General features: G+C 38.5%; 3 protein-coding genes and 1 non-coding gene across 7 annotated transcripts in view; 1 reads left to right on the top strand and 3 right to left on the bottom strand.

Moving 5' to 3' along the window:
- nlgn2b (neuroligin 2b) overlaps nucleotides 1-15,567 on the top strand; it is an 86,928-nt gene extending 71,361 nt beyond the window's left edge. For all 3 annotated transcript variants that reach the window (XM_058789416.1, XM_058789415.1, XM_058789417.1), the window contains 5 exons: nucleotides 8,557-8,742; nucleotides 12,673-12,938; nucleotides 13,041-13,194; nucleotides 14,171-14,537; nucleotides 14,644-15,567. In XM_058789416.1, coding sequence (XP_058645399.1) covers nucleotides 8,557-8,742; nucleotides 12,673-12,938; nucleotides 13,041-13,194; nucleotides 14,171-14,537; nucleotides 14,644-15,565 — 1,895 coding nt within the window. In that variant the 3' untranslated portion in view covers nucleotides 15,566-15,567. The remainder of the gene's footprint in view (nucleotides 1-8,556; nucleotides 8,743-12,672; nucleotides 12,939-13,040; nucleotides 13,195-14,170; nucleotides 14,538-14,643) is intronic.
- A 3,786-nt stretch (nucleotides 15,568-19,353) lies between these two features.
- Nucleotides 19,354-22,713, bottom strand: epob (erythropoietin b). 2 transcript variants are annotated; one of them, XM_058789418.1, is made up of 5 exons: nucleotides 22,576-22,713; nucleotides 20,828-20,955; nucleotides 20,663-20,749; nucleotides 20,191-20,355; nucleotides 19,354-19,521 (listed from the first exon to the last, which is right to left on the bottom strand). In XM_058789418.1, the coding sequence occupies exons 1-5, from the start codon at nucleotides 22,589-22,591 to the stop codon at nucleotides 19,357-19,359; spliced, it is 561 nt and encodes a 186-aa protein (XP_058645401.1). In that variant the 5' UTR covers nucleotides 22,592-22,713; the 3' UTR covers nucleotides 19,354-19,356. The 2 variants fall into 2 exon arrangements, with proteins under 2 accessions (XP_058645401.1, XP_058645402.1); XM_058789419.1 differs by having other exon boundaries at nucleotides 19,354-19,518.
- On the bottom strand, nucleotides 21,259-21,340 carry trnal-uag (transfer RNA leucine (anticodon UAG)). The gene has a single exon. It is a non-coding gene; the product is annotated as a tRNA-Leu (tRNA).
- Nucleotides 22,714-24,962: 2,249 nt separating the features above from the next.
- On the bottom strand, nucleotides 24,963-26,122 carry LOC131548744 (endonuclease domain-containing 1 protein). Its single transcript, XM_058790247.1, has 2 exons — nucleotides 25,817-26,122; nucleotides 24,963-25,571 (listed from the first exon to the last, which is right to left on the bottom strand). The coding sequence occupies exons 1-2, from the start codon at nucleotides 26,120-26,122 to the stop codon at nucleotides 24,963-24,965; spliced, it is 915 nt and encodes a 304-aa protein (XP_058646230.1).
- Nucleotides 26,123-26,998: the final 876 nt, after the last annotated feature.

The following is a 26,998-nucleotide window of genomic DNA, read 5'->3' as shown; positions in this document are numbered from 1 at the left end:
TTATTTCAGCAGTTTTTACACTTTCACCACCAACTAATGCAGAATCCCTGAATTATGATTCACGCACTGCCGCGCACCTCTCGAGGATGTTTGCTTTGAGCTATTTGCGTTTTCGAAACGTGCTTTTCAGTTTTTGATGTGGACGCTAATTGTGTAATTATAAATTCAAAGGGAAACAATGGATGTTTGCGGTGTTGGTATCTGAGAAGTGGAGGAGATGATTTTTGCAAATGTAAATGACACCTCAGATCTCAGAATGAAGAGGACACATTTTCATATTTTTATACTCGCTGCAGGTGATCGGCGCCAAGATTTCGCTTGATTAACTTCACTTGTTTATTTCTATTTCAGAGTAAACGATTATAGAGACAAAAGAAGTGGGGCGTCAGTGCTGTTATTTGGCAGGAGTTCCCACACAATCTCACGGCAGTTCATAAATATTTTACTTTTTGGTAAATCGGTGGCCAGTTCATATGAATTCGTATAACTACTTACCGCCCACTGACGGTTTGCCTTACTGATCAAAAGTATGATCTTTAGAAATAAAAGTTCCACTGTTAGGGAGAATTCATACAAAAACGTGTCATTGTTAAAAAAAATATTCATTAAGCTCCTTCGTTAGGGGGAATTTGTATGAAAACGTGTGATTGTTAGAAAAAATTTAAGCATGCTATTTCAGCAATCTTATAAGATCATTACAAATCACACTGTCTGACATGGATCTAATAAACTAGGGTACGACATGTATGTGCAGGACTGTACGGTGATGACACTTAGTGACTCGTAGGCTATGACGCAAGTTTCTATTGAAGAATAAAACGTTATCGACATGCGCTAGCGGTAAACAAAAAGAGCATGTCGAATTACAGGAAGCTGTGAAAGAGAAAGTTAAAAGAGTTTGAGGTAAGCAGTTTTAAGTTTTAGTGTTATGTTGGATTGATCAACGCGCCATTTCATGTTGCATTTTTATTGGCTGGTCAGTAAATCTGGATCGTAGCAGCAAACACACTGTGCAGTGATCATGCGGAATTTCTGACACTGTCATAAAATTATCGTAGGCTATCTTTGGTCTCAAGACTATGACGACGGCCATCTTTGAATCTCTCTCACTGTACGACATAGGAGCCATTATCACAGAAATCGCCACGATTGTTTCACGATGGCAATCTTTCATCTAGGACAGCCGAAACTTGTGCAGTGTGTCCCAGGCTTTTGGGGAAATTCATAGAATAACATGTGGTTGTTTGGAAAAAACGTTAGCATGAAGCTCCACAGTTAGGGGGAATTTGTACGAAAACATATGATTGTTAAAAAAAAAGTAAGCATACTTTAAGCGTACTAAGTTATACTTTTCGTACAAATTCTTATGAAATTGTCAAATAGTTAAATCAGGTCAGAATGGGGTCCAATGGTCAGGAGATCAGGTTGGAATCTAATGGCTAATATTATCAAGAGATAAAACTCATTAGTTTTAGCTAATCACTAAATTCTGTTTGAGGTACAAATGGCCTCTCTCCACCTCATTCTTTTTTCAGTAGCAGTGCGTCCTCTGGAAAAAAAGGCGGTTAGTTGTCTGTAGCTTGTTGGAAGGTGCAGCCGTGCAGAACACAGAATATTGTTTTTATGTTTCTTGGATATTGATGTAGCCTAACAGCGGGGCCCTGCGAAGCACAGCTGATTAACTATTTTACTATACTTCACCAACCAATATGCTTGTTTTCAATACAAATATTTCAGTGACAGGAACACACTTTCCTGTGAGGAATGGCTATGACAAATGGGGTACTGAGGTTTATAGCCTTTCTGCGGACAGAAGGCAGCTAGCAGCTAGAGGAATGACACTGACTACTGCTTGAGAAGAGAAAAAATTAAGGATGAATTCAATTCACAAGCAGGAGTTTGAATTGAATTAGAATGGCAGGAAGAGGAATTTCGTGAACACAGCAGTGGACTTCAGGCTGATTGGTCAATTCTTGTTTCATATTATTTGGTTCCAAGGACAGGTTAATTAAAGCATTCTGGGAAATTATATATTTTTCCACAGTGGTCCATTAAATGTTTTTTAGTAATTGATAATTTATAAAATATTTTGAGATATATTTGATAACAATAATGAAATACAAGAAGAAGAAGAACTGTTGTTATTATTAGCGTTAGAATTATCTACCTATCTATCTATCTATCTATCGTTCATTCTATTGTTAGTTCTATTGTTCTATAGTTCTTTCTATTATATATATATCTATCGTTCATCCGTTTATTTGTTTGTTTGTTTGTTCGTTCATTCGTTCTATTGTTCGTTCTATCATTCTATTGTTCTTTCTGTAGTTATATCTATCTATATCTATCTATCATCTATCTATCTATCGTTCATTCGTTTGTTTGTTTGTTTGTCTATTCTATTGTTCGATCTATCGTTTTATCATTCATTCTGTAGTTCTATCTATCTATCTATCTATCTATCTATCTATCCAACTATTCCTCCGAATCGTACTCTCACCTCCTCATCCCTCTTTCACTCTGGTATGCTACTCTCTCTCTCTCTCTCTCTCGCTCTGATCTATCGTTCGCTGGAATGGTGCATATTCATGAGTCCGGCCTCAAACTGCTGCTCTCAGCACCAAAGTCTGCAGGAGATTCAACTCAGCACTCAGCTCACTGTGAAACTTACCAAGAGAATCAGAGCGGTGCACAGGGTTAGACGTTTGACTGATCATTTTGCTAAATTGTAATATGATATTCCGTTACACATATGGACGCAACCCGCTGTTTAGGATAATCACTGCTTTTTTGCAACATTCAACATTGTGTCTGCACACTCGCAAAACACATCCCTCTGAAAGAAGAAGTGGCTGGTTGCCAGGCAACAGCAAACAGCTCAACAGAAGGAGGTTAATATGAAGACTGTCAAACCCACCAAACCCTCAGCAACCAATTCCTGAACACCGTTTTCCCATCGATCAGCCTTTTATCCAATGGCTGTGCTGCACACACAGGCTTCCAGTTATCCGACGGACCACACTAGGGGTTCCCACTCATAAAGGTGCCCAAATGTTTACATCCTTGCCTCTGAACAATCAGTTTCGACACATTCAAATGGAGCCTCAACACACTCTGACAGTATTCAGCATAGACAGCGAACCAACAGAATACCTCCATACTACAATTACTATTTCTGCAGTATATGGAATGTATATTATGCATGTTATGCCAGTTTTCTGTATGTATGGAATACCCGAATGACCTTGTGCATTTCCATAATGTGCAGTATGCAGCTGCATTGATACCACAATGCATCTGGCGTGACTTCCTTTTTACACTAAATAAAATAACTGTTAAACACAAAATGATATAAATGCGTAACATCCATTTTTTAAACCAAAATAACTAAGTTAAATTAAACATGCAGTGTAGTGAGATTATATGACAGCAATAAAGTATATTACTGTTTAAAATGTTTGTTGCTGCAACATGCATTTTATTTCACATGCTTTTTTTTTTTTCAAAAATTGTGTGTAGTATACAGTGCATAATACAGTATGTACCAATGCCAGTGTTATTTTAGAATTATTAATAAGTTAATAGTTAATAATATTTTGAATTAGCTTTGTGATGTGATTTTGTTATAGGCCTATTTGTTTGTTTATATATATATATATATATATATATATATATATATATATATATATATATAATGTATAATTATAACAACTAATTTTTATTTGGTTTAAGTTTTAATCTAATATTTATATTTTATTTTAACTTTATTTCATAACGTTTCATAACAAACATGTTTTTATTAGTTTTAGTTAACAGTATTATACACTGTAAAAAGTGATAAGTTGACTTAACTTAAAAAATTGAGTAAATGATAATTTAAAAATAAGTTAATTGAATTGTCAAGTTCACTTAACTTTTTTTTTTATTATTATTATGTACTTAATAATTTTAAGGCAACAGGTTTCCTCAATTGTTTTAAGTTAAGTCAACTTATCACTTTTTACAGTGTATGTTTACTGAAGCTTATTTCTTTCATGCTAGTTTACTATATAAAATACTATACTATATACTTTATAATACTATATAAAAACATTTTATTTGAATCAAACTGTTTAAAGTTGTATGCTAAATTACTGTCACATGACCCGTAATGTGTCGCATATGTCGCTGGCAACATTTGAGCAGAGATGTTAAAAATCTTTTAAATAATTTGTCAGACTAGAAATGGAAGGTTAAGTTGAGCAGGTTGCATTGTGGGATACAGTACCAAGTGAAGTAGGTCAGCCGGGTATCCCGTGCCTACAGAAATGTGCATGCTGCGCACAGTATGCATACTCACACATAGACACAGATCCAGCACCTCTAGGATTCACATTCACCTAATATGAAACTATTATAAAAAGACCTCACGTCCACACTTCCCCCACTAATTTGCACTACAGTTGTATTTGTAATGCACTCAGTGACTTCACTCATCTTTAGGGACTCGCCTGTGGTGGCCTGATCCAGCAGTTTGATGAATACGTAATTTGTCTCGTTTTCTATGGGTTGTCCTTGACTCGTGAGGCCGACGCTTACGATGAGAGTTAGCACACATTCAGTTACCTGCCCTATTAATGTCATTTAGACAATACAGCAATGTTCACACCACAGCTCAGTGTGGCCCAAATGATTGTTTTCCCCAGATTTTGTTTTTTTTCTTGGCGAGTATGACCAACAAAAAAACCTGTATCCCCGAATCTCACATTTTTTTTAATGTGGCGATAAAACAAAACTGTATTTGATGTTTTATAGTGTTATAAGTTTAAACTGTTAGGGTGGAATTCATTGCAATCAAACAGATTCATCATATGTGCTCTTGATTTGGCGTAAACGTTGCGCTACAGTAAGATTTTGTATATATATATATATATATATATAGCACAACTGTTTTCAATTTCTGAAGTATATTTCTGAATGATCATGTTTAACTGAAGACTAGAGTAGTGGCTGCTGAAAATTCAGCTTTGCCATCACAGGAATACAATTTAAAATCTATTAAAGTAGAAAGCAATTAATTAAATTATAATAATATGTTTGATGAGCATAGACACTTCTTTCAAAAACATTAAGCTTGTGATTCATTATTTTTTTTAATCACAAATGTAAAATAAAAAATCTTAGTGTTATTTTTGTATTATTTATATACTATTATAGTAGTTATTAATATTGCGAATTAGCTTTTATTTATTTATATGAAAACCATTTTAATAGTTTTAGTTACCAGTAACAACACTGATCTTAATGGTTAACACAAAAATAATGATTCCATATATGAATGAATGGTTCCGTATTTAATAATATATATTGAATAATATGGGTTAAAATAAAAAATCTCACAGAAATGTGGTTTAGGATGTATTTAAAAGAAAGATGCAGAAATATAAGCTATATTTATTTAAAATACATTGATGCTAATCACTGCTAATGTTTTATTTTGTCATGGAAACGATCTCACGGTTTAGGATAACCAGCCTGTCGGTCATGAATACATGCTACTATTTTGCACAGCATGTAAATGAATGTAGCAGATGCAGCAGTATCCTTTAAAACAAAGTCATTATCGGCCTGTGGGAGTTTCAGACGTCAAAAGCTTTTTTTAACATCTGTAACGAACATTTTCAAAGAGCTCTATTTCTGTTTGTGTATCCCTCCATCTATGACACACCAGTGGAGCCTTTTATATGTAGAGGTGCCAAGTGCGAGATCTGTTTTCCTATTGTGTGTTGTTTGTAATATGATGTGCCGTATGTTGTCGCTTGTCGTCTTCCTCACAGGCCTGACTCCTGAAAACAACATGGCAGTTTGTCTTTTTTCTCTACTCATCCCTCTTAGTTTCTTTGACGTGCTCTCTTCCTCTAAAACACACACGCACACACAGTCACACTCACTGACTCTTATATTGGGTCTGAGGGCACATAGCTTTTAAGTACGGGTCTATTTTTATCTCTTTTTCCCCTCTTATGTCTTTTCCCCATTTCTTTTAATATTCCAGAGGAAGCCTGTGTTTCACAGTCTGAAGAGTGGTTTCTTAGACATGTGAAATATGTTTGAAATTACCCTTTTTCTCGCCACATTTTCATGTTTTCAGTGCATCACCAGTTCAGTTAGAATAGTAAAATAGACGGTCTTACATAAGCTCTTTAGTTCTCATTTACACTGTGTAAATTTACATTTACACTCTCGTGTACAGAGCCTCGCACACCCCATTTTAATGAGCGATAGCATGTATTATTTGTGGATGTCCGTAATGGTATATGGACCTCCTGTTTTGAATTATGTATGTGGATGTGGGCACTCAAGCTTTTTCTACCCAGAGAACAACAGTCCAAATGTCTAAACTGGCTAATCGGCTAGACTCATCATAAAGATGGGCTTGACAAGATGATAATAAAGCTCCTATCACCAGCAGCGATAACAGTTAATGCATCAAACCCACCCCAGCACCCCTGAGGATCACAGTTCTGAGCGTTGCAGAGGAAAATATGTTCTGCTAAAGCTGCTATAATTGAAGACACATATGTTTTTGAGCGATTATAAATAGATTTATGAACTAGCGATGGAATGAATTTCGTTCATTTGTTGAGTCACTGTTCCTGTAGGCTATATCCTGTAGTGACTTTTAGTATTGAATCACTCATGAAGAAGATTTTTTTTTTAAACTGAACTTACTGCTTATTGTATAGTGTGCAGTACACTAAATAATGCCTATGTTTTCAATACGCATTGATAAACAAACAATTTTACTTCAATCCTGAGAAAAACTTCTTTTTTTTTTCAAATATGTTCTGCTTAAGCTTTTGTAGTACTGTATCTTAAAACACGTGTTTTTGAGTGATAGATTCATGAACTAGCAATAGAATTAATCTTTTAAATCAGTTCTGATTTGTTAATTTATTTGTTCAGTCACCATTCCGTAGGCATCATTACTGGTGAGTGACTCAGAGTCATGTTCATTTAGACCAAAGGATTCATTCACTGAATGATTCACTTAATGATTCAAAAATACTAACGAACTGCTTAATATATAATGTGCAGTATACAATTGTCTACTTGTCTACTTAATATGTCTACTTTTTTTTAACATGCTAAATTTTACGAGAAAAAAAAAAAGTGTTTTAAATATTGACTTTAAAATAAAATGTCCTGCTAAAGCTTTTAGTGTACTGTAATTAAAGACGTTTTTGAGTGATTATAAATATATTTATGAACTAGCAATAGAATAACTGTAATCTTTTAAATCAGTTTTGTTCGTTTGCTTAGTCACTGTTCCTGTAGGTTACATGACCAGCTGGTGAACAGTGAGTGACTCAGAGTCATGTTCATCTAGACCAGAAGGTTCAATCATTGAATCATTCACGTAAAAGATTCATTAACAAAAACGAATGTACTGCTTAATGTCTAATGTGCAGTGTACAATGAATAATGCCTACTATTTTTTATGTATTCATAAACTTGCTCAGATTTACGAACAATTTTATTCCAGTTTTATGAGTACAAAATGTCATAAATAAGTACTGTGATTGAAGACATATTGTATGATTTTAGCAATTTTAAAGCTATGGAATGATTTGAATCTTTTAAATCAATTCGGATTTGTTCGTTTATTTGTTTAATTGCTGTTCCTGTAGGCTCCATCATCTGTGAGTGACTCAGTCATGTAGAGCAAAGAATTATTCACTTTCACAGATTTTTTTTTATGGAAGCCCGTTTCCGCCACTGAAAAAAAAAAAGGTTATTGCGACTTTTTATCTCACAATTTTGACTTTTTTTTCACAGAATTGTGAGATATAAACTCGCAATTGCGAGTTATAAAGTCAGAATTGCGAGATATAAACTCACAAATCTGACTTTTTTTCTCAGAATTGCGTGATATAAACTCGCAATTGCGAGTTAAAGTCCAGTTTTGAGGGGGGAAAAAAGACTGATATGTTCTCAGAATTGCGAGTTTATTTCTCAGAATTGCGACTTTATGTCTCGCTATTGCGAGTTTATATCACTCAATTCTGACTTTATTTCTCAAAATTGCTAGTTTATATCTCAGAATCATGACTTTTTAACTCGCAAATGTGAGTTTATATCACGCAATTCTGAGAAAAAAAGTCAGAATTGTGAGATAAAAAGTCGCAATAACATTTTTTATTTTTTATTCAGTGGCGGAAACGGGCTTCCATATTTTTTGGCATTTAGTGAGAGAAAAAATATGTAAACCATAACTTTCAAATATAGTATAAGTCATATCATACTTTGCTATACCAAACATAGTCTATATTATTCATAACCAGTTCAAGTCTATTGGAATCATTCCAAATGGTAACAGGAAGTTCCAAATGAGCATGACTTATTAATGCTTTAGTCCTCTGTCTTACCTCATTCTTTCAGTTTACCAAGGCACTTTGCTCTTCTTGGCCTCAGAGTGCTTGATCTTGGTCAACATGTATTGATCATGGTCTTTTATACCTTTGGTTCACATTGTCTGTTATCTTATCTCTAGTCTAACTCTCTTGCTCTCTGTAGGTTTTCTGAGCACTGGAGATCAGTCTGCAAAGGGGAATTATGGGCTACTGGACCAGATTCAGGCTCTGCGATGGCTCAACGAGAATATTGGACACTTCGGAGGAGACCCAGAGAGAATCACCATATTTGGCTCTGGGGCTGGAGCCTCTTGCGTCAACCTTCTCATCCTGTCCCATCATTCTGAAGGTTTGAAACTCTGTTGCCTTGATCATCAATACAAAATCCCATAATTTAAAGGAAGGTCACCAAATAAATGAACATTTATTCATTAGGACACATTTTTTTTGTCTCTATTTATTAAAAAATGCATTTAAAACTGCAAGTGTAGTTCATACACTTTCAAATGTTGGGGTCAGTGAGATTTTTTCTTTTGAAAAAAAAAAAACTTCATTAAATTGATCAAACGTGACAGTGAAGACATTTATAATGTTAAAAAAGATTTCAAATAAATTCCTTTCTATTCATCAATATAACTTTCTATTGTGTATCACTGTATCAAAAAGTACCAAACGTATTAAGTAGCACAACTGTTTTCAATATTAATAATGTTCAAGAAATGTTTCACGAGCAGCAAATCAGCATATTAGAATGATTTCTGAAGGGTCATGTGACAGTGAAGACTGTAATAATGATGCCGAAAATTTAGTTTTGCATCTCAGAAATATTCAAATACATTCAAATAGAGAACAGTTTTTTGAAATTGTAGTCATATTTTAAAATACTACTTTTTAAATACTATTACTGTTTTAATGCAGAAATGAAAAACATTCTAGTCAGAAGAGGTTTGGGGTCAGACTTTTGGATAGTACAATGATTTGAATACACATCTTATAAGAGTGTTTTTCATTTATGTATTGAATTTTATTTCAAGATGGACATAAAGTCAAAAATATCAACTGTCCTGACATCATAATGAAGATACAAGCCTCAATTAAAATCAAGCTTTTATTAAAAAGAAGTAGTTTGACAATCTTTTATTATTATTTCTTTGAAAAACGACATTTAAAAAAATTATTATTAAGATGTTTACACTCACAAAGTATAATGAAAATGTATGTGAAACGTGAAAATCTTGAAAATGGTATAGTTATTTTATAAAGCCAACATCAGTAGAAAGATAAACATTTCTTACAACATGATGTGTTTTAGAATAGGTTTTTCTTTCTCTTTATCATGGACACTCTCATTTGTCATTGACCGATTTACTGACCAAAAATGATCATTCCAAACCTGGAAGACTTTTATTTTTGGATATTTGGAATTGTTTTAAAGTCTGTAACCCTATTTGTGCTATGTATTTGTACAATATACTATTCTATGTTCTGAATTTTTTTGATATTGATATATTGTGCGGCTGTGTGAAAGTGAGACTGATTTTTGGCAATGCCTTGCGGTGTGTGTGAATTTGTGTGTGTGCGAGACTGATTTACACCGCTATCTCGAGATCACACGTGCGTCTGCATTTGATGCCAGTTTATAATGAGTGCTGTGTGATAAAAATGGAGGGATGTGAGACAAATTCATAATGAGCAGCATGTACAACTATGTGTGTGTGATGCAGAAGTGTGGGACTGCAGCTGAGCTGATTCTTAATTGATTTCATAGGGAACTGAAGCTGGGGGGTCTTGTAATAAGAGTATAGAGCGAGTGTGTGTGTGTGTGTGTGTGTGTGTGTGTGACTGGGGGGGTGGGGGAACATTTTAATAATTAATAACAGAATCTGCAGATGAAAACCATGGGACAGTTTACATAACAGTGCAGCAGGGTTCTGAAAGCCAAGATGGTTTCCTCATACATATCCAGAGCCTTTTCGAACACTGCTGAGCTCACTTTGTCACTTTCACTTAAGTAATGAATCAGAGTTTCTACCCGCCCTATTTACTACTCATATTAAAAGTAGGGGTGCACCGATTGATCGGCTACCGATCACTATCGGCCGATAATTGCTTGGGATTCCAGGAGCGGTGTGTCTGCAGCAGTTCAGAGATCGTTTCCACTGCATGGATATGAACATGGATTGACACGAAAATGTAGTAATAACACCATAAATACATATAATTAAAGTCTACTGTGTTTCACAGTCAACACATATGGCTTTTTGGCTAGGTTTAAAGGGAAAGAGCACTTTTATATAAACGAGGTAATAATAGATGACACTCGTGGAGGTAGAAAAACAAAGTTCTTTATGAACCGCAGGACTGCTTGTAATAAAGATTTAAATGCAAAAGGAAAGGCAGTAGAGCTGACTGTTTCTGTCAATGGTAAATTTGTGATAACGTAAGAAAAGTAGTTTAAATGGTTTGCCACTTGTGCAACTTAATATATAAATCTAGAAGTAAATGCAAAAGTAAAGCATTGCATTGAATAATGTGTTGCTTTGCTTATATTTATTGTGTTTAAACACGTCTATGAAAGATTGTATTACTGTAATGTGTAACAAAAATAATCACAATGCTTAAAAAGCATTTTCAGTGACAATGTTTTGATTTGAAATCAAAGTAATGGATAAATGTTGTGTTTGTGGTATACAGCCACAGATCAGTTGCGGACTCCTGTGTGAAAGCACAATGAGTCAGTGCTGCTTCTGCACCGCTTACGTACCGCACATGGACTGCATACACACTGCAAACGGAGTAGGCCTATGTGTGAACCTGGCATAAAAGGCCACCTCACATACAGCTCACAAAATCAGGCTTGTGCTGTGTGTAAGCTATTGCACGATTGTAAAAACAAAAATGCACTGCACGATCAAACATTTAGGTGAGATAAATATATATATTTTTAAAAATGTCAAAAAAATGCCCCCTCCACCCCTCAAATGAAAAAATCCCCTCTCACTAGAGTCACCTGAGAGGGAAATTCATTTTCAAAAATGAAATTCAGGCCCTGAATAAATGTCTAAAAATTCTGATTGGAGTATCACTATAAATAATTCTACATAATAAAAAGAAGGCTGTAAAAAGATCGGTATCGGTGATCGGTATCGGCAGATACTGCTTTCTGTGATCGGCCTCAAAAATCCTGATCAGAGCACCCCTAATTAAAAGGAGCCCCTGACTGTTGGTTCATGCTGTTATTGGTTATGCCTTGTTGAAGCCAGCATGACCTTTCTACTGTGCAGACTTCCATCTTTTTAGCTTATCAACATGTTTCTCTGACCATTAAAACTAGTTTCAGAACTTTACTTGTAGCACAGTTTCATATACAGTAAGGTCCAAAAGTCTGAGACGACATTGACAGTCTGGGTCGAATTTACATGACACACTGTGTAATTGAACATTTTTAAAGATTAAATACACTGCACCTTGCCTCTCTTTTGTAGCCAGTACACAAGGCCAGTCATTGTCTGGCATTCTGGGATTCTGGCATTCCTGGAGCTCAAACAGTAGAGAATGGCACTAGCAATGCCAAGGTCATGGGTTTGATTTCCAGGGAATGCATGAACTGATAAAATGTTTTCCTTCAATGCAACGCAAGTTGTTCTGGATAAAAGTGTCTGCCAAATGCAAAAATGTACAATTGAAATTATTTTGGTGTGGCAGTCATCTGAAACCAAGATTCTATTCTCTTCTGATCTGATCTGAAGTTAAAATTCAGTTGTGTTCTTTTTGGAAATTAAAGATTCTATTCTTTCCTGGTCTTTTTTTCTGAAGTTAAGATTCTGTTCTGAAGCATGTGTTAAGAATGTGTTCTATTAAGATTCCATTTTGTTCTGTTCTTTTTTCTGAAGTTAAGAATCTGTCCTGTTATTCTCTGAACTTAAGCTTCTGTTCTGTTCTGAAAATAAGATTCAATCTCTTTCTAAAACTGAGATTATATTCTTTTCTGTTCTGAAGTTAAGGTTCTGTTCTGTTCTGAAGTTAAGAATATCTTCTGTTCTAAAGTTAAAAATGTGCTCTCTATTCTGATGTGAATATTCTGTTCTAAAGTTAAGAAAGCAGCCTGGAAAGCATTTATTGTTATGGAAATTAGTTCCTTTTGTGATGATAAAAGATATTCAGTGGCTTTATCTTGCTCATGGTCATGGGTCACACTCTGTCCACATTGACTCACTCACATTATAGCCTGCACTTTGACTTTTCTTAGTCATTGTCTTGTAACTGGCCCTGGTTTCAGGTTTGTTCCAGAGGGCCATTGCTCAGAGTGGCTCCGCCATATCCAGCTGGTCAGTGAACTACCGGCCCCTGATGTACACCAAGATCCTGGCCAAGAAGGTGGGCTGCAGCTACAGCGACACTGCAGATCTGGTGGACTGTCTGCGAAGGAAGAGCTTCAGGGAGCTGGTGGATCAAGATATCCAACCTGCCCGCTACCACATCGCATTTGGACCGGTGGTGGACGGAGATGTGGTACCCGATGACCCCGAGATCCTCATGCAGCAGGTGTGATTTTAGTCACTGCAGGGTCCCAGAGTTTAGAGTCTAATCATGTCAGTTAATTAGCGATAGTGAGTACAATGGGTGACATTTGTGTAATGTCCTCAGGGGGAGTTCCTGAACTACGACATCTTGTTGGGGGTGAACCAGGGTGAAGGGCTGAAATTTGTAGATGACAGTGAGGGTGAGGATGGTATTTCAGCCGCTTCCTTCGACTACACCATATCAAATTTTGTGGACAACCTCTACGGATACCCAGATGGTGAGTTTCACTGATACAGCCATAGTCATGTACACATAGGCCGATGTTTGCACTGCCATTGCTGCCACTGAATCTACAGCACAACGTTAAAAGAATTTATATTATTCACTGAGTTGAATGCATGCAGAGTCAAGCCTTGAATACACTGTGCGATCTTTGTCCCAATTGTCCGCCAATTTACAGTTTGGAGAAGTTGACGCTATTTGCTGAAAGTCAGAGCCAGTCTGCAGATATGAGTTGACAGATTCCATAGAAAATCGCGTAGTGTATGATGGTCACAGACTCAGATTCTTTTGCTTCAGACTTTGATTCCATCCAGTCGGACGTTATCAAACATGTTTGATATTTTCAGCCGTTTTCATTTGTCATGCGGCTCCTAGCAACAAGGCACGTTTTTTGCAAGAGTTTGTTGTGATCGGAACAGCTTTAAAGTCTGGTAGTGTATGATCCTCAGTTCTGTAGCGTATGATGCCCAGTTTTCCTCTGTCACTATTTACAAACTATAGTAAGTATGTATATTATGCCTGGTGTTTTAAAAATTGTTCAGATTTTAAAAGTCGTGTAGTGTATTCCAGCCTTTAAATGCAGAGATTTAAAATACATCATTTGTCATATTTAAATATTCAATAAATGTAGATGATTGTAGGGTTTCTAATCATGCACTAAATGGAGAATGAGATCCAAAGAAGATCTATGAAATCTGTGCACAAGTGTGCACTTGGAAAACATATTACATGCACATCAAGTGTGCCATTCAGGACAGTCCCACAGATTTCTGTAGACAACACTGACATACACATCTACACGTTCTTTTAGCGGTTGTTCAAGGTAATCAGTCTAATTTTACCCCTCACCTTGGGTGCTTGTGTCTCACTGTCTCCTATATTGGGTCAAGGTGCCCTGCTTTGTTTGACAACCAACTCTGTCTTTCAACATCCACCTTTTTTTCTCTTGGTCTCTCTCTGTCCCTTTTTAGGTAAAGACATACTGCGGGAGACTATAAAGTTCATGTACACAGATTGGGCTGACCGCGACAACGGTGACATGCGGCGTAAAACTCTACTTGCACTTTTTACCGACCACCAGTGGGTGGCGCCAGCAGTGGCCACAGCTAAGCTGCATGCTGAGTTCCAGTCCCCTGTTTATTTTTATACCTTCCACCACCACTGCCAGACGGAGGCACGACCCGAGTGGGCAGACGCAGCACATGGCGACGAGATCCCGTATGTGTTCGGTGTACCCATGGTGGGCGCCACAGATCTATTTCCCTGCAACTTTTCCAAGAACGATGTCATGCTCAGCGCTGTGGTGATGACATACTGGACCAACTTCGCCAAGACAGGGTGAGAGTTTGATCTATCCAAATTTGTTCACCCAGTGAGACCAGAATACAAATGCAGTTCTGTCTTTTTATTTTCTTCTCACTTTGTTTCAATATTTTTTTTCCAGTGATCCGAACATTCCAGTACCACAGGATACCAAGTTCATCCATACTAAGCCCAATCGCTTCGAGGAAGTTATCTGGACCAAGTTCAGCTCTAAAGACAAGCAGTACCTCCACATCGGGTTGAAGCCTCGCATCCGGGATAATTACCGTGCCAACAAAGTTGCCTTCTGGCTTGAGCTGGTTCCTCACCTCCACACCCTTCATGAGGAGATCATCAGCTCCATAACCACGCGACTGCCGCCCGGCAGCCCGCACCGGCCCGGCTGGAAGGGCACGCCCCAGAGCCCCGGCACACGCTCTACTCGCCACCCCACGGTCTCAACCTACCCACCTGACCCGGACCTCGAAGGTTCTGAACACCCTCCTGAACGCTTCCCATTCCCGAGCGACACAAGGGACTATTCGACGGAGCTGAGCGTGACAGTAGCAGTGGGCGCGTCACTGCTATTCCTCAATGTTCTAGCCTTTGCCGCGTTGTACTATAAACGCGACAAACGGCACGAGCTGCTGCAACGCCGCCATCGGCGCCTCTCGCCTCAACGTGGGGCGGGGCCAGGCATCGGCATTGTGGGGGCTCCGCCCCATAACGACCTGGCTTTGAGCCAGGAAGAGGAGCTAATGTCCTTGCAGATGAAGCAGCAGAGGGTGGAGCTCGACCACGGCACGCCTCTTCCACCGCGTGGTCTACATGGCGACTTGGAACCTCTAAGACCACCTGTGTGCCCGCCGGACTACACTCTGGCACTACGGCGGGCACCTGAGGACGTGCCACTTATGACGGCTAACACGCTTTCCATGATCCCCAGCACCATCACTGGCATGCAGCCCCTCCATGCCTTCAACACTTACCCCCCTGCGCCTGCACCAAGTGCTGGGCATAGCAACAACGCCCTGCCCCACCAGCACTCCACCACACGAGTATAGTAACCCCTCTGAGGGGACCAGGCCCCCCAAACGCATAGGAACACAGACCTCCGATACTAAGAGTGGTGCTCTACACGGATACTGTCCAACACACTGCTCCTGTCCTTTATATGTCCACTCCCAGCACACTCTCTTTCTCTCTCGTCCTTTCTTGTTTTACTCTTCCTGCTCCTCTCGTTCTTGGAGAAGATTTTGGGTGGAGAAATGTTAGCCATTTTCCCTACTCAATACAGCAGCTATCCCCTACCATTTTATTTTTTTTTCTCCTGTTTTTTCCCCCTCAAGTTTCATTGCCACCTTTCCCTTCTTTTTTCTTTTCTTCTCCCCGAGTCTTTTGCTCTGCTGTAGCCGTTTCTAGTCCCCAAAAAAGAACAATTTTTCCTACTTCGGACTGTTTTATAAATCAAGAAAACATACGTGTAAAATATGTATTATTAATAACCTTATAAGGCTATGAATGAAAAAAAAAAAGATTCTACTATCTAATTTTTACCAGCATTCTTGTGCCAAGTACTGTGATCATCGTCCAATCAGACGCAGTCTTGTGGACGGACGTGGAGAGAATCACCTGAACTGGATTTATTCAAGGAATTTGCAGAATTGAGAAAAAAAGTGCCAATTTGTTTTTCTTTTCTTTGGTCTCTCTCATTTTTTATGTTTATTTTTTGCTTTTTGTTTTGCACTGTCACTGTTATTTGCCTATGGAGAGAAATGAACAACACTACAAATACCTATATAAAAAGATATAGATTCATTAAATTTATATCTTGATTGCGCTTTGGGAAATTTGCATGATTTATTTTTTAAGAGGAAAATGGACATTCGAGTTTCAAGACTCTTCTTTCTTTGTCTTTTTATTGTCTTTTTCTGCAACAGTCTTCTCTCTCTTGCTCTCTCTCTTTATCTGTCTCTCGCTTTCTCTTTTTTTTATACATCAGCTGTATTTTGTGCACTTCATTTGGAGATTCTTTTCCCTCTGTAGATACATGGTCATATCCGGAAATGAAACTGATTCTTGACGATAATAAAGAGGATAAATAGTTCCCTTCTTTTTTTCATTTATAATTACGGAAGCTGTGCGACAAAGCTCATCTCCCGGAGAAGGACTGATCAGATCCACGATCCCCTCCTCTCCTTTTTTATCCCTTTTATCTCTCTCTCTCTGCTCGTATAGTCCTCTGTAGTAACCCGCGCATTACACCACATTGAGTTAAGGAACGTTCACTCCGTAAAGACTCGGACTCTGCTGAGTTGGACGTCCAGAGCGTCAGGATCAACACCTGCGCCCGTTCCCACACAGCTGGAGTCTCTCCGTCTCTCTCTTTTATCCAGAGCCCAAGAGAGCTCATGACGTGTCCAGAACATTCTTCCACCTCACTGACACTGACCTTTGAGTGATTATCTCAGTTTGAGCTCACTTGTCATCAGGCGGACATCTTGTTATATGCCCTGTCACAAGTCCCCGTAAGACCTTCTGATTCAGCCTCTCACCTCTCAACGTGTTTTTTCCGAAATCTCTCTTTCAGGGTGCCAAGAACGATCTGGCCGAGAGGAGGCGGGAGACGGGAGACGGGGCGGTTTGCATTCACGTGTGCGCATGTAAGTGTGAGTGTATGAGGAGCAGGACAGATGTGGCCCTAAATGAGCTCTGGATACTGACTCTGGAAGCTTTGTGCATCAGGTTTGAGCCGCGGTGGCGCTCAGAAACTAACCGCAGCCTGAAGAGGTGTACTGCGCTACAGTGGACGAGGCGTCACCCCTCACGCCACTTAAATATACATTTACGATCCATAATGCAAGCAACTGTGCATACCGCTCTCATCGCCATCCATTTTTTGTTCTCTCGTCGTCTTGTTTTTGGAGTTTCTTGTCAGTGGGTGGATGGAAAACACGCAAAAACACCACCTTCTGTCATGCCATGACGAAAAACACAAGATGCAAACTGTACATTTTTATAAGTGTAAGAGATGACATGGTCTTTGTAAATATTTTGTTTATTGTTGGGTTCATGGCCAATCGTATCCACTGTAAAAACAGGTGCAAGCTCATTCAGCCAATCACATCCCTCCACCCACAATTCTGAAGACCCTTATTAGATTTTCATTTGAAGGTTTACAGATACTAAAGCTTCTTTTTCGACAAAAGACATTAAATCGTAATGAATGTTGAGGGAAGCGGAAACGAAGCGAATTCCACATTAGAGAATATATTGAGTCAAGAATGAGCGCACTTGATGAGAGTAATTGCATTTGGAATTCAAATTTGCTGCAAGACCCGACAATGCGGTGGACAATAGAGTCGCTGGCTGCATCTGATTCTGTGTCGTTTGAAAAACGGAGGGTGGAACCGATCAGGGCCTAATCAGGATATTTTGTTGGAGATGGTTAAATGAGTAAGTTTATGAGGAGAAGCTCGTTTTATTTTCTCGTACGAGGCCGTAGGATGTAAATCGCTTGAGTCAGCCCTGTTTTTTTTCCGAGAGGCCTGCTGTTTGAGTCATTCTCCTGGGTGTTCTTCATTACGCTTCAGTGGACTAAATGACACTGTGGGGTGTTTGTTTTCTCTTACCTGGTTGTAAGTTCTTAGAAATTTAATGTTACCCAAACCATTGGAGATTTGTTGGAGTGGGGGTGGGATTCCACAGAGTTCTGGCTTATCTCTTTGTTGTGAATTTGAGCTGCATATATTTCAAAGTAGAGAATTTAAACAGTTCATATTTTTCTACAAAATAAAGGGCGAGAGATGATTCTACCGGCAACTGACAGACATATAAAGCACACTCTCACCAGACATACATGGTGATACTTTTTGTCTGGGTTGCCTATGTATTATAGAGGATTTAAAGAAAAAAATATGAAGAAAAAAAATCCTGAGAAACACAACTGTTGAGTATTAATGCTTGGTCGCCAAAAAAAGACTTGCACCTGTTGAGTTTCATTTTGTTGAATTTCAGCAACGTAAAAAAAGGCTTGAGATGAGGGGGACTGTATGACCGCAACGGGTCTAAAGATCGAAATTCATATTTCTATTTCCTATACAGGCTACTACACACTGTATGTTGTGTATCTGAACTGGACAACATTAAAAAAGGTTATTAAACATACGAATAGACCTGTCTCCTTATTTGCATGTTTTTGTGCTCAACTGTCTACTTGAAAAAAGGTTTTATTCACTTACAGTTTCATTTAAACTTCCTGTTTTGTCCTCTAGATGGAAGCATACTTCACACAGCCTCGTAGCATTGTGTCCACTTGGCAAACCCTGCTGAACCCTCAAAAAAAGGGTTCCTTTGGTCCTGCCGTTAAATGTACACATCTCAGAAAAGGATGTGTCCTGTGTGGAAGTGCGTACACTGCCTACTAAAAAATGAGCAAATAGCAGCACAATTCATGGATTTGTAGAAAACTCAACATACAAATATAATTAAATAAAAGTGTCTCAGATGTACTGTAGTCCAGGTGGCTGGATACAGCCAGACAAGCTGTTCGCCACACCGATATAAGCCTTTGAGTCCACTTGTGGGCTCTGAAATGTTCCTCTTGTGCCATGTTCGCCTTGTTGAATAAGCCAAGGTGTCACTGCTGTTTTGCTTCACTCTCCACATGATGCATACTCTAGAAACACGACTGCAGGCTTTCGAATGCAGAAGACCATTTGAAGAGCGACACCTGGAACTCGTAAGCTCTTTAAGATTTTAGATTGGGTAACGTGTCACAATCAAGTGTTCTTGTCTGCGTTTGTTGTGTATATGTGACTGCTGTAAACAGTTCCCGAGCTCCTCCGAGCTCGCATCAGCTGTTTTGCCGTTGGCAGGCTGGTGCAGCTGAAAGCAGGAGTCTGACTTTCCCTCGCAGGAAACTGCTCTGCACCTGCAGAAGTTCTGAGAGAGAGGAGACCTCCTGCGTCTGTGTGCTGGCAGGAGCTGAATCATCTGGAAGAACTGTGGACCTGGCCTGCTGTGGAAACAGAATGGACTCATTAGGGAAAATGTATCATCCCAAAAACTCAAATTGAATAGATTGCAGCTCTCAGATCTGATTGGATCGCCTCATAACAAACCAAGCCTATTTTCTACCGCTAAAATCAACTACTTTGGTTACTAATCTAGTTTCCCCTCCCATTTCAAGTGTATTGTGTATTGTACTCTAGTACTATATTTTAAGCGTGGGAATGGTTCAGCTAAATTTTTTGATGCAGCCTTCAATTCATTTTCATAGTTCCAGAAAGTAATGAATCATACATTGGAACTCTGGTTTACTATAGTGGGAAAAATCCATTTAGACTGAACTTATTTTAGTTCATAGTCTGCAGTATATATACACATGCTGTATTTAGGTATCTCTATTGTCACTGTAATTTTATTCAACCAACGTTTTATTTTAAAATTTTAAATACAGCTCCACAGTACAGCATGGCATGAAAATTCACCTCACAGTCACTGCACAAAACACATTTCCCAAAATCATGCCGCCACTTTGACTGTAGCCAAAAAAGAGAAAGTAAACTGAATACGCTGCACGTCTGCACAATTTACTAGAATGCCAGAATAGTCAATACTGTCAGAATAGACCTTGCTGTGACAGACACATGGGCTCATAGTCACAACACATCAGTGGTTACTACACCTGTAAATCAAGACTGTGCAGGATGTGGCCGAGGCTGTGGATGTTACTGATGTTGTTATCCAGCGCATTGGCCAGAGGAGAGTTGCTCACTGTTTTCATCGCATTACTCAGGGCCTGATCCAGCAGAGACAGACCAATCCAGACCTCCACGGCCTGTCCATGAACCTGAACACATAGATTTAGTCTATGAATGAGTAGAAATACTTACTATAAAATACACTGGCTTGAATCGCCTATAAAATATGCCAATACTGGAAATCAGGTTTCACTAATATGAAGATAACATGAGAAATGCCTTTTTTTAAATACCCTTACTAGTAAATATAAACAATAAAAGAGTTGCATATGCATGATGGATATTGATGTTTTTGTATTATGCTGTATTACGGATTTGCACAATGCTGGTTTTAAGTATTTAATGTATTTATGTGTATGTATATATGTTTTTTTATTGTTAAATATCATGACTCACATCTATATGTTCCCAAACAGCAAAGTCAACACTAGTCAGAGGAACTAAGTAGGGTTTCATCACTCCACAGCCTCCTCTGCAACCTCGCTGAGAGAAAAAGAAACAGAGGAAGTGAGGTTTCTGAAAATAACCTGACATTCTGTGAAAAGCACATAGAGACCTCACCATGATGACCTCAGAATCTCGAGCTTCTCGTACAAAGTGGTCCAGAACCCTCAGGTCACAGATGGGTCGCAGGGGCGAGACCTGGTTTCCACCCAGCCACACAAACACCATCAAAACTGACACCAGACCTCAACAGACAAATAAACACAGTAAACTGATGTGGGAAGGTTCACAATCAGACCTGTCTCTTTATTCATTATCTTTACGCTTATTATGAAAAATTGCACCTGTCTTGATAAAAACAATAATTATTCATAGTAGTAGTTTCATTATTATTATTGTATGCGAATAGGGAAGTCATCGACACATTTTTAGAATACTTTTCACTGTGCCTAAACTGAAATTCATTTACTAATTTCTTCATTCCATTCACACAAGCAAGATGCATAACGCCTACGAAGCTTTTGTGTTAGTTCAGAATTTTAAAGTTATGGCAGCGGTGGGATTCGAACCCACGCCTCCAGAGAGACTGGAGCCTAAATCCAGCGCCTTAGACCGCTCGGCCACGCTACCCACAGAACACTAGCAGACAGGTAGACTAGACATCAATCGACTTTAAGGTTTTTTTTTTTTTTTTTTCACAGTTGAGGTCAAGTACTACATTTCCCAGAGTTCACTGGTGTTTCGTGTTACCACAGCCAGCCTTCACCTCTGACACGTCTTCGCTTCTTTATCTCCAGGATATGCTTCTACACATCATCTGATTCATCATTCTATGTCACTGACACTGTTCATACTGGGATCGCCGCTCTAAATAGCATGACACACTCCTCTTTTAGTAATATAGCAGCTTGGGAAAGCCACGGCTGCTTTAAGGCCGCTTTGATTCATCCAAGTGACTCAGTTTCTAGAATCAGAATACTAAAAAGATTCATCCACTGATGCGTTCAGCGACACTTCCTGCAGGTCGGATTGTTAGGTGATGGCAAGTGAATTACTTTGGGTATTATTAGTGAGTCATTAAATTGTTCACTCAACCGATTCGTTAAATCATTCATGCAAGTCTTTATTCTTTCTTCATTTTCAACTGTTGAGCATTACTTTTATCAAAGTTTAAAGCTTTTTGGATTTTTTTCCCCCCGATATTTTAATCAATGTAATAAATCATCATGAGGTTCTTCACAGATATGAGATTAATCTTCATTCAATTTGTTACAAACATTGCATTAGTCGTTCATACTGAAAACATCCAATCAGTGAAGGGATGTAGGCTATTCGTTCTCTCAACCAATGAAATGTCACAGCCGAATTCCTCACATTTCAGAAGGGATTCAGTGTATGACAAAAACGAATTAAGTGAACTAATTCATTCATAAAGGAACTAGTTACTGCCCCCATATGCGACTTTCTATCACTCAGAATATTTATCACAAAATAAGAACGATCATGTATCTATGCTGCACAAAGAAACAGAGAGTTCTGGTAAGTTCATGAATGGCATGACTGAAGTCTGAGCAGCAACACAACATCATAGAAACTACATGATATCACATGTGAATAATGCGTTATTTACATGCATACGTGTGGTATTTGGAATCGTGGGTTGAGCATTTACTTATTTATTAAATAAAATATAATAAAATTGTAAAAGAAACTGCATTACAAACTACGATATAATTCTTTAAATAGATGCAGAGAGAACTGTTTGACCGACATGGCACGGATACAAACAAAACAGCCTATTACTAGCAACATCACAAACATTTTCTTCATTAATTGCTCCCCCTTAGATAAACAGCTTAGCTTACCTGAAAACGTTTGCATTCGCAAGGTGCATTTTTACTGGGCATAATGTTCTTAAATCCTAAACTGCGATTTTTGTGTTCCTTTTTTGCACCCTACAGTTGCCCTGCTGCAGACTGCGCAGATTTGAGCTCAACGCATGCACCGTATGACTCCTGCGTGACCCTGTTCCTCGTGCGTGTTTGATCGTTTTCCAGCGCGCTGTTGTGTGTGTGCTGTGTTTGGCCTTCACTGTGTTGCTCAATTTACATTCAGTGTTTCTGTGTAGCCCACAATCCTGCGACGACAGTGGTATCACGTTTCAGGGCAAATTTGGTAAACTTTCCTAGAGGCACTTGTATTTGGCCACTGTATAAATAAATGCCATGCTAAATAAACAGATTAAAACACATGCCTTGTTGAAAAAGCTGCAGACCAACTTAAAACCAGCAAGCTTTACCCCCAGCAAGCTTCTTTTTTTTTTTTTTTTTTGACAGGACTACCATCTAGCGTTCAAATATTAAAGTACAGCCAGCCGTGCAGTTTTTGGTCACAGCTGTGGAAATAGGTTACTCTACTCAAGCATGGATTATGAGCTGGGCCCCAGGGTCCTCTTTAGCAATAGTACTTTCTGAACACCTATAGCATCTTTAATGTTGTATATTTGGAACCCGTGATCATTTTAAATTAGGTAAAGTCCCTGACGTGGAGCAATGTGATAGTTAGAAAGCAGCTGATTTGTCAGTGTGGTTTGTTGATTTGGGATCAGGAGACTTTGATTGTTTACATTGGGCCACATCTGCAAAGTCTTCCAGACTTTGAGGAAAAGAACCATTATGGTTCTTTCAATGGTTCTTTCATCATTACTGACACTATGTATAGACACAAAATTACAACCGGCAGTTATGATATCAACCAAAGACAATTTACAGAAAGGAATAGAAGGGAGAAGCAGAATATGAGTTAGAGTGTTAAGGTTTATACAGCCTTATTCGCTTTGTGGCATTTGCGTATCCTTGCTCATTTGTGTCTCTCTGAGATTAGATTATGCTCTTAAGAAATGAAAGGAATGTCCCACAAGCTTGCTAATCTTGTTCATGGTATTAGCTTGCATTGGTCAGTCAATGAAAACTCGTCCTGTTGACCTTTACATTCCTTTAAACTTATGTTGCTTTAAAGGCAAAATATAGTTCATTGATGGTTATTTAGGTGGAATATTTCACCAGAATGTGGCAAATGTTTTTGTTTGACCATCCCAGTAAGTTTTGAATTGTCCTCCTGTTTATGGATTTCAAGGCTCTCTGCACAGGATAACACTTTTTCATATGAATCTACTCTTCACATTTTTACCATGCCGTTTATCTTTCCTTCCATCTTTACAAAATCTGTAAAGGTCTTGAATCTGATTTTTACTGGAAATGATGCCTGGTATTAATGATTGAATTGTCATGAAACAAACTATATGTGGTTGTAATGATGAAACTCGACTAGAATTGTCCTTCGGTTTTTATTGATGTGTATCAGTAGTGTTTATTGAAACAATAAAATGAGAATAGAAATATAGATTGAAAAACAGCTTTTCTTTGTTTCTTTGTTTTGTTTTGACACACATCTTTATCGCAACCCAAAATTCACGTGGTATCAGTGAATTACTTAACATGTAAACTCAGACAGTTTGTCACAATTAAACTATGCTTACGTAGGATGATTAATATTAAGATGAAAGCAATAAAATAATTATAGACATAGGGTGATCGGGAAAAAAATGTACAATCACTGTTTTAACATTACAATTTTAAATATCCTCAAAATATGAATTAAATCATATTTTATAGGCATATAAAAAAAATGGAGCCAGTAAGATTTTTAATGTTTTTTAAAAAGTCTCTTATGCTCACCAAACTGCATTTGTTTAATAAAAAAAAAAAACCCCAGTAAAACAGTCATACTGTAAAATATTATTACAATTTAAAATAACTGTTTTATTATTAATATTATTATTATTATTATTATTATTACTGTATTATTTTTTTACAAGTGTAATTTATTTGTGATGACAAAGCTGAATTTCCAGCAGCCGTTATTTCAGTCTTCAGTGTCACATGATCCTTCAGAAATATGCTGATTTGGTGCTTAAGAAACATTTCTTATTATTATCAATGTTGAAAATAGATGCACAGCTTAATATTTTGGAGGAAACTCTGATACATTTTTGAAATATAATTATTATTTTGTTTTTTTCTAATTTAATTTCCATTAATTTCTTTAAATCTTACCAACCCCAAATATTTAAACGGTATTGTATAACATTGAAAAATACTAAATAATATAAATAATAAAAAAAAGACTTTGGAAAGAAGAAAGCAAGAAAAATGAAACCACAACCAAAGCTATAAGCTGAGGGTAAGTCGGATCATTTGGCATAATGAAGGTAGGGAGGAAGAGGTGAAGGTGAGTTGCAGTTATCATAGAACAGCTGGAAATTCTTGTCTATGGCCATTTTGTCAGTCAGGTAGTTCTCCAGATCCTGCAGAGTGAGCTCTTGGACTCTGTTCCCCTCCTTTGCGTTCTTGGCAAGGGCTGCTTGGGTCGGGAAACGGATGCGTATGTTGTGTGGTGCATTCCTGTCGTATTCAGTGCAGCAGTAGGCTGACCACACTTCTTCAGGGATGCCAACACGGTCCTGGTTGTTGCGCCGGATCATGTTTCCAGTAGTGGTAACCCCAGTTACAATATAGGCTGTGCCTCGGCAGAAATTATTGAGACGCACACGGATGCGCTCTTCGTGTTCGCGCCATGGTCCGATGTTGAACTCACGAATTTCTGGCACAACGTTTGTGAGCGAGTAGGTAGCTGCTCGGTCCTGTGGGTCTGACTGGTGCTGGTCTGGATTCAGATGGCCTCTCTCATACAGAACCACATCAGAGTAGTCATCCAAAACCGCCTGGCTGTCCTCAAACTTCATGTGTAAGTATCCGGTGGGGAAAGGCATCATGTTCCCATTCCCATCAAGCTCTGCAAGCTAGGAAGAAGGTCAACACATCATTACAAAGAAGAAAGCCAGCCCTCAACCTCTCAGAAAAAAAATATAAAAGCTTTCACTGGGGTGTCAAAAGGTACACCTTTGTACCTATTTTACCCTGCGGGTTTATATTAGTACCTTAAATGTACATATTAATACTTTTGAAATACATTTAATCATTTTGAAAGGGTACCATCCCAGTAACAGTTTTGTACTTTTTATTTTGAGATTGAATAGTTTCATACCTGAGGTTCATACATCCAGGGATAGTCCACACGCCGATCACCCTCTGTTTTTTTGAAGGTGTATGCAGAGTAAACTGGGATACGGTTTTTGGAGTCGTACAGGGTTACATATCTGGGTTTGTCAGCGTAGCGCTGGCAGATCTTCTTGAGTCTGCTATCTCTGAAGCCTCGTGGTGGGGTGCCCATATACAGCGAGTCCTTGCATCTCTCAATATGGTTGAAGTCTTCAACTACGGTTGCAGTTCCCCATTGTTCAGAGAGCAATATTATGATGGCATGGGCCAGAAGGATGGTGGAGGGACGCATTTTAGTCAAAGGAGCTTCTCGACAGTCTTACTTGAGTGCTTGTTTGATAGAATGAGAGAGTGAGAGGAATTCAAAGCTAGGTCCTTTGAATAGCATTGATTAGATAAGCAAAACAGAACTGATGACACTTTGCCTAGAAGAGAAGAGTGTGTCCTCCAGGTGAACTTGTACAAATGTGGCTTTACATGGATCTAGGATACAACATTTAAACTTTTTCTCTACCTGCAGGAAAACAATATATTGTTGTTGTTTGAACTTTGCTTTGATCTGTAACTTGACCTGCACTATTGGTGTTGTGGAAATGAATAGTTGAGGAGAGGTGTCTTATTATCCAGAGACGTACATTGAACAAGGGGCAAGAAGTCATGGAGACTTGAAGGTGGGCCATATTGACTGGACTTGGTTTTGTAAGAAGCAAGAGCACACTAGCATTGTAGTCCTACAAGTTGCAAAGTAGGGCCTCCGTGGATCGTATTTGTTGGTCCAGATGTTCAGTTGGGTTGAGATCTGGGGAAATTGGAGGCCAAGTCAACACCTTGAACATTCTGTCATGTTTCTTAAACCATTCTTGAACTTTTTTTTGTAGTGTGGCAAAGTGTATTATCCTGCTAAAAGAGGCCACTCCCATCAGGGAACACCATTGCCATGAAGGGTGGTGTGCAACAATCTTTAGGTAGATGGTATGTGTCAAAGTAATGCCAGCTCACGATTCCAGGGCCCAAGGTTTCTCAGCAGAACGTTGCCCAGAGCATAGCACTGCCTCCGCCAGCCTGCCATCTTCCCATAGTGCATCTGCATTCCCCAGGTAAATGATGCACATGCACCCATCCATGCATCAGATCTAAAAGAAAACGTGATTCATCAAACCAGGCAACC

This window comes from Onychostoma macrolepis, chromosome 10 (genome assembly GCF_012432095.1).
Source record: "Onychostoma macrolepis isolate SWU-2019 chromosome 10, ASM1243209v1, whole genome shotgun sequence".
Taxonomy (NCBI): domain Eukaryota; kingdom Metazoa; phylum Chordata; class Actinopteri; order Cypriniformes; family Cyprinidae; genus Onychostoma; species Onychostoma macrolepis.
The sequence above is the reverse complement of the archived record's forward strand: the minus strand, read 5'-3'. Positions and strand labels throughout refer to the sequence as shown.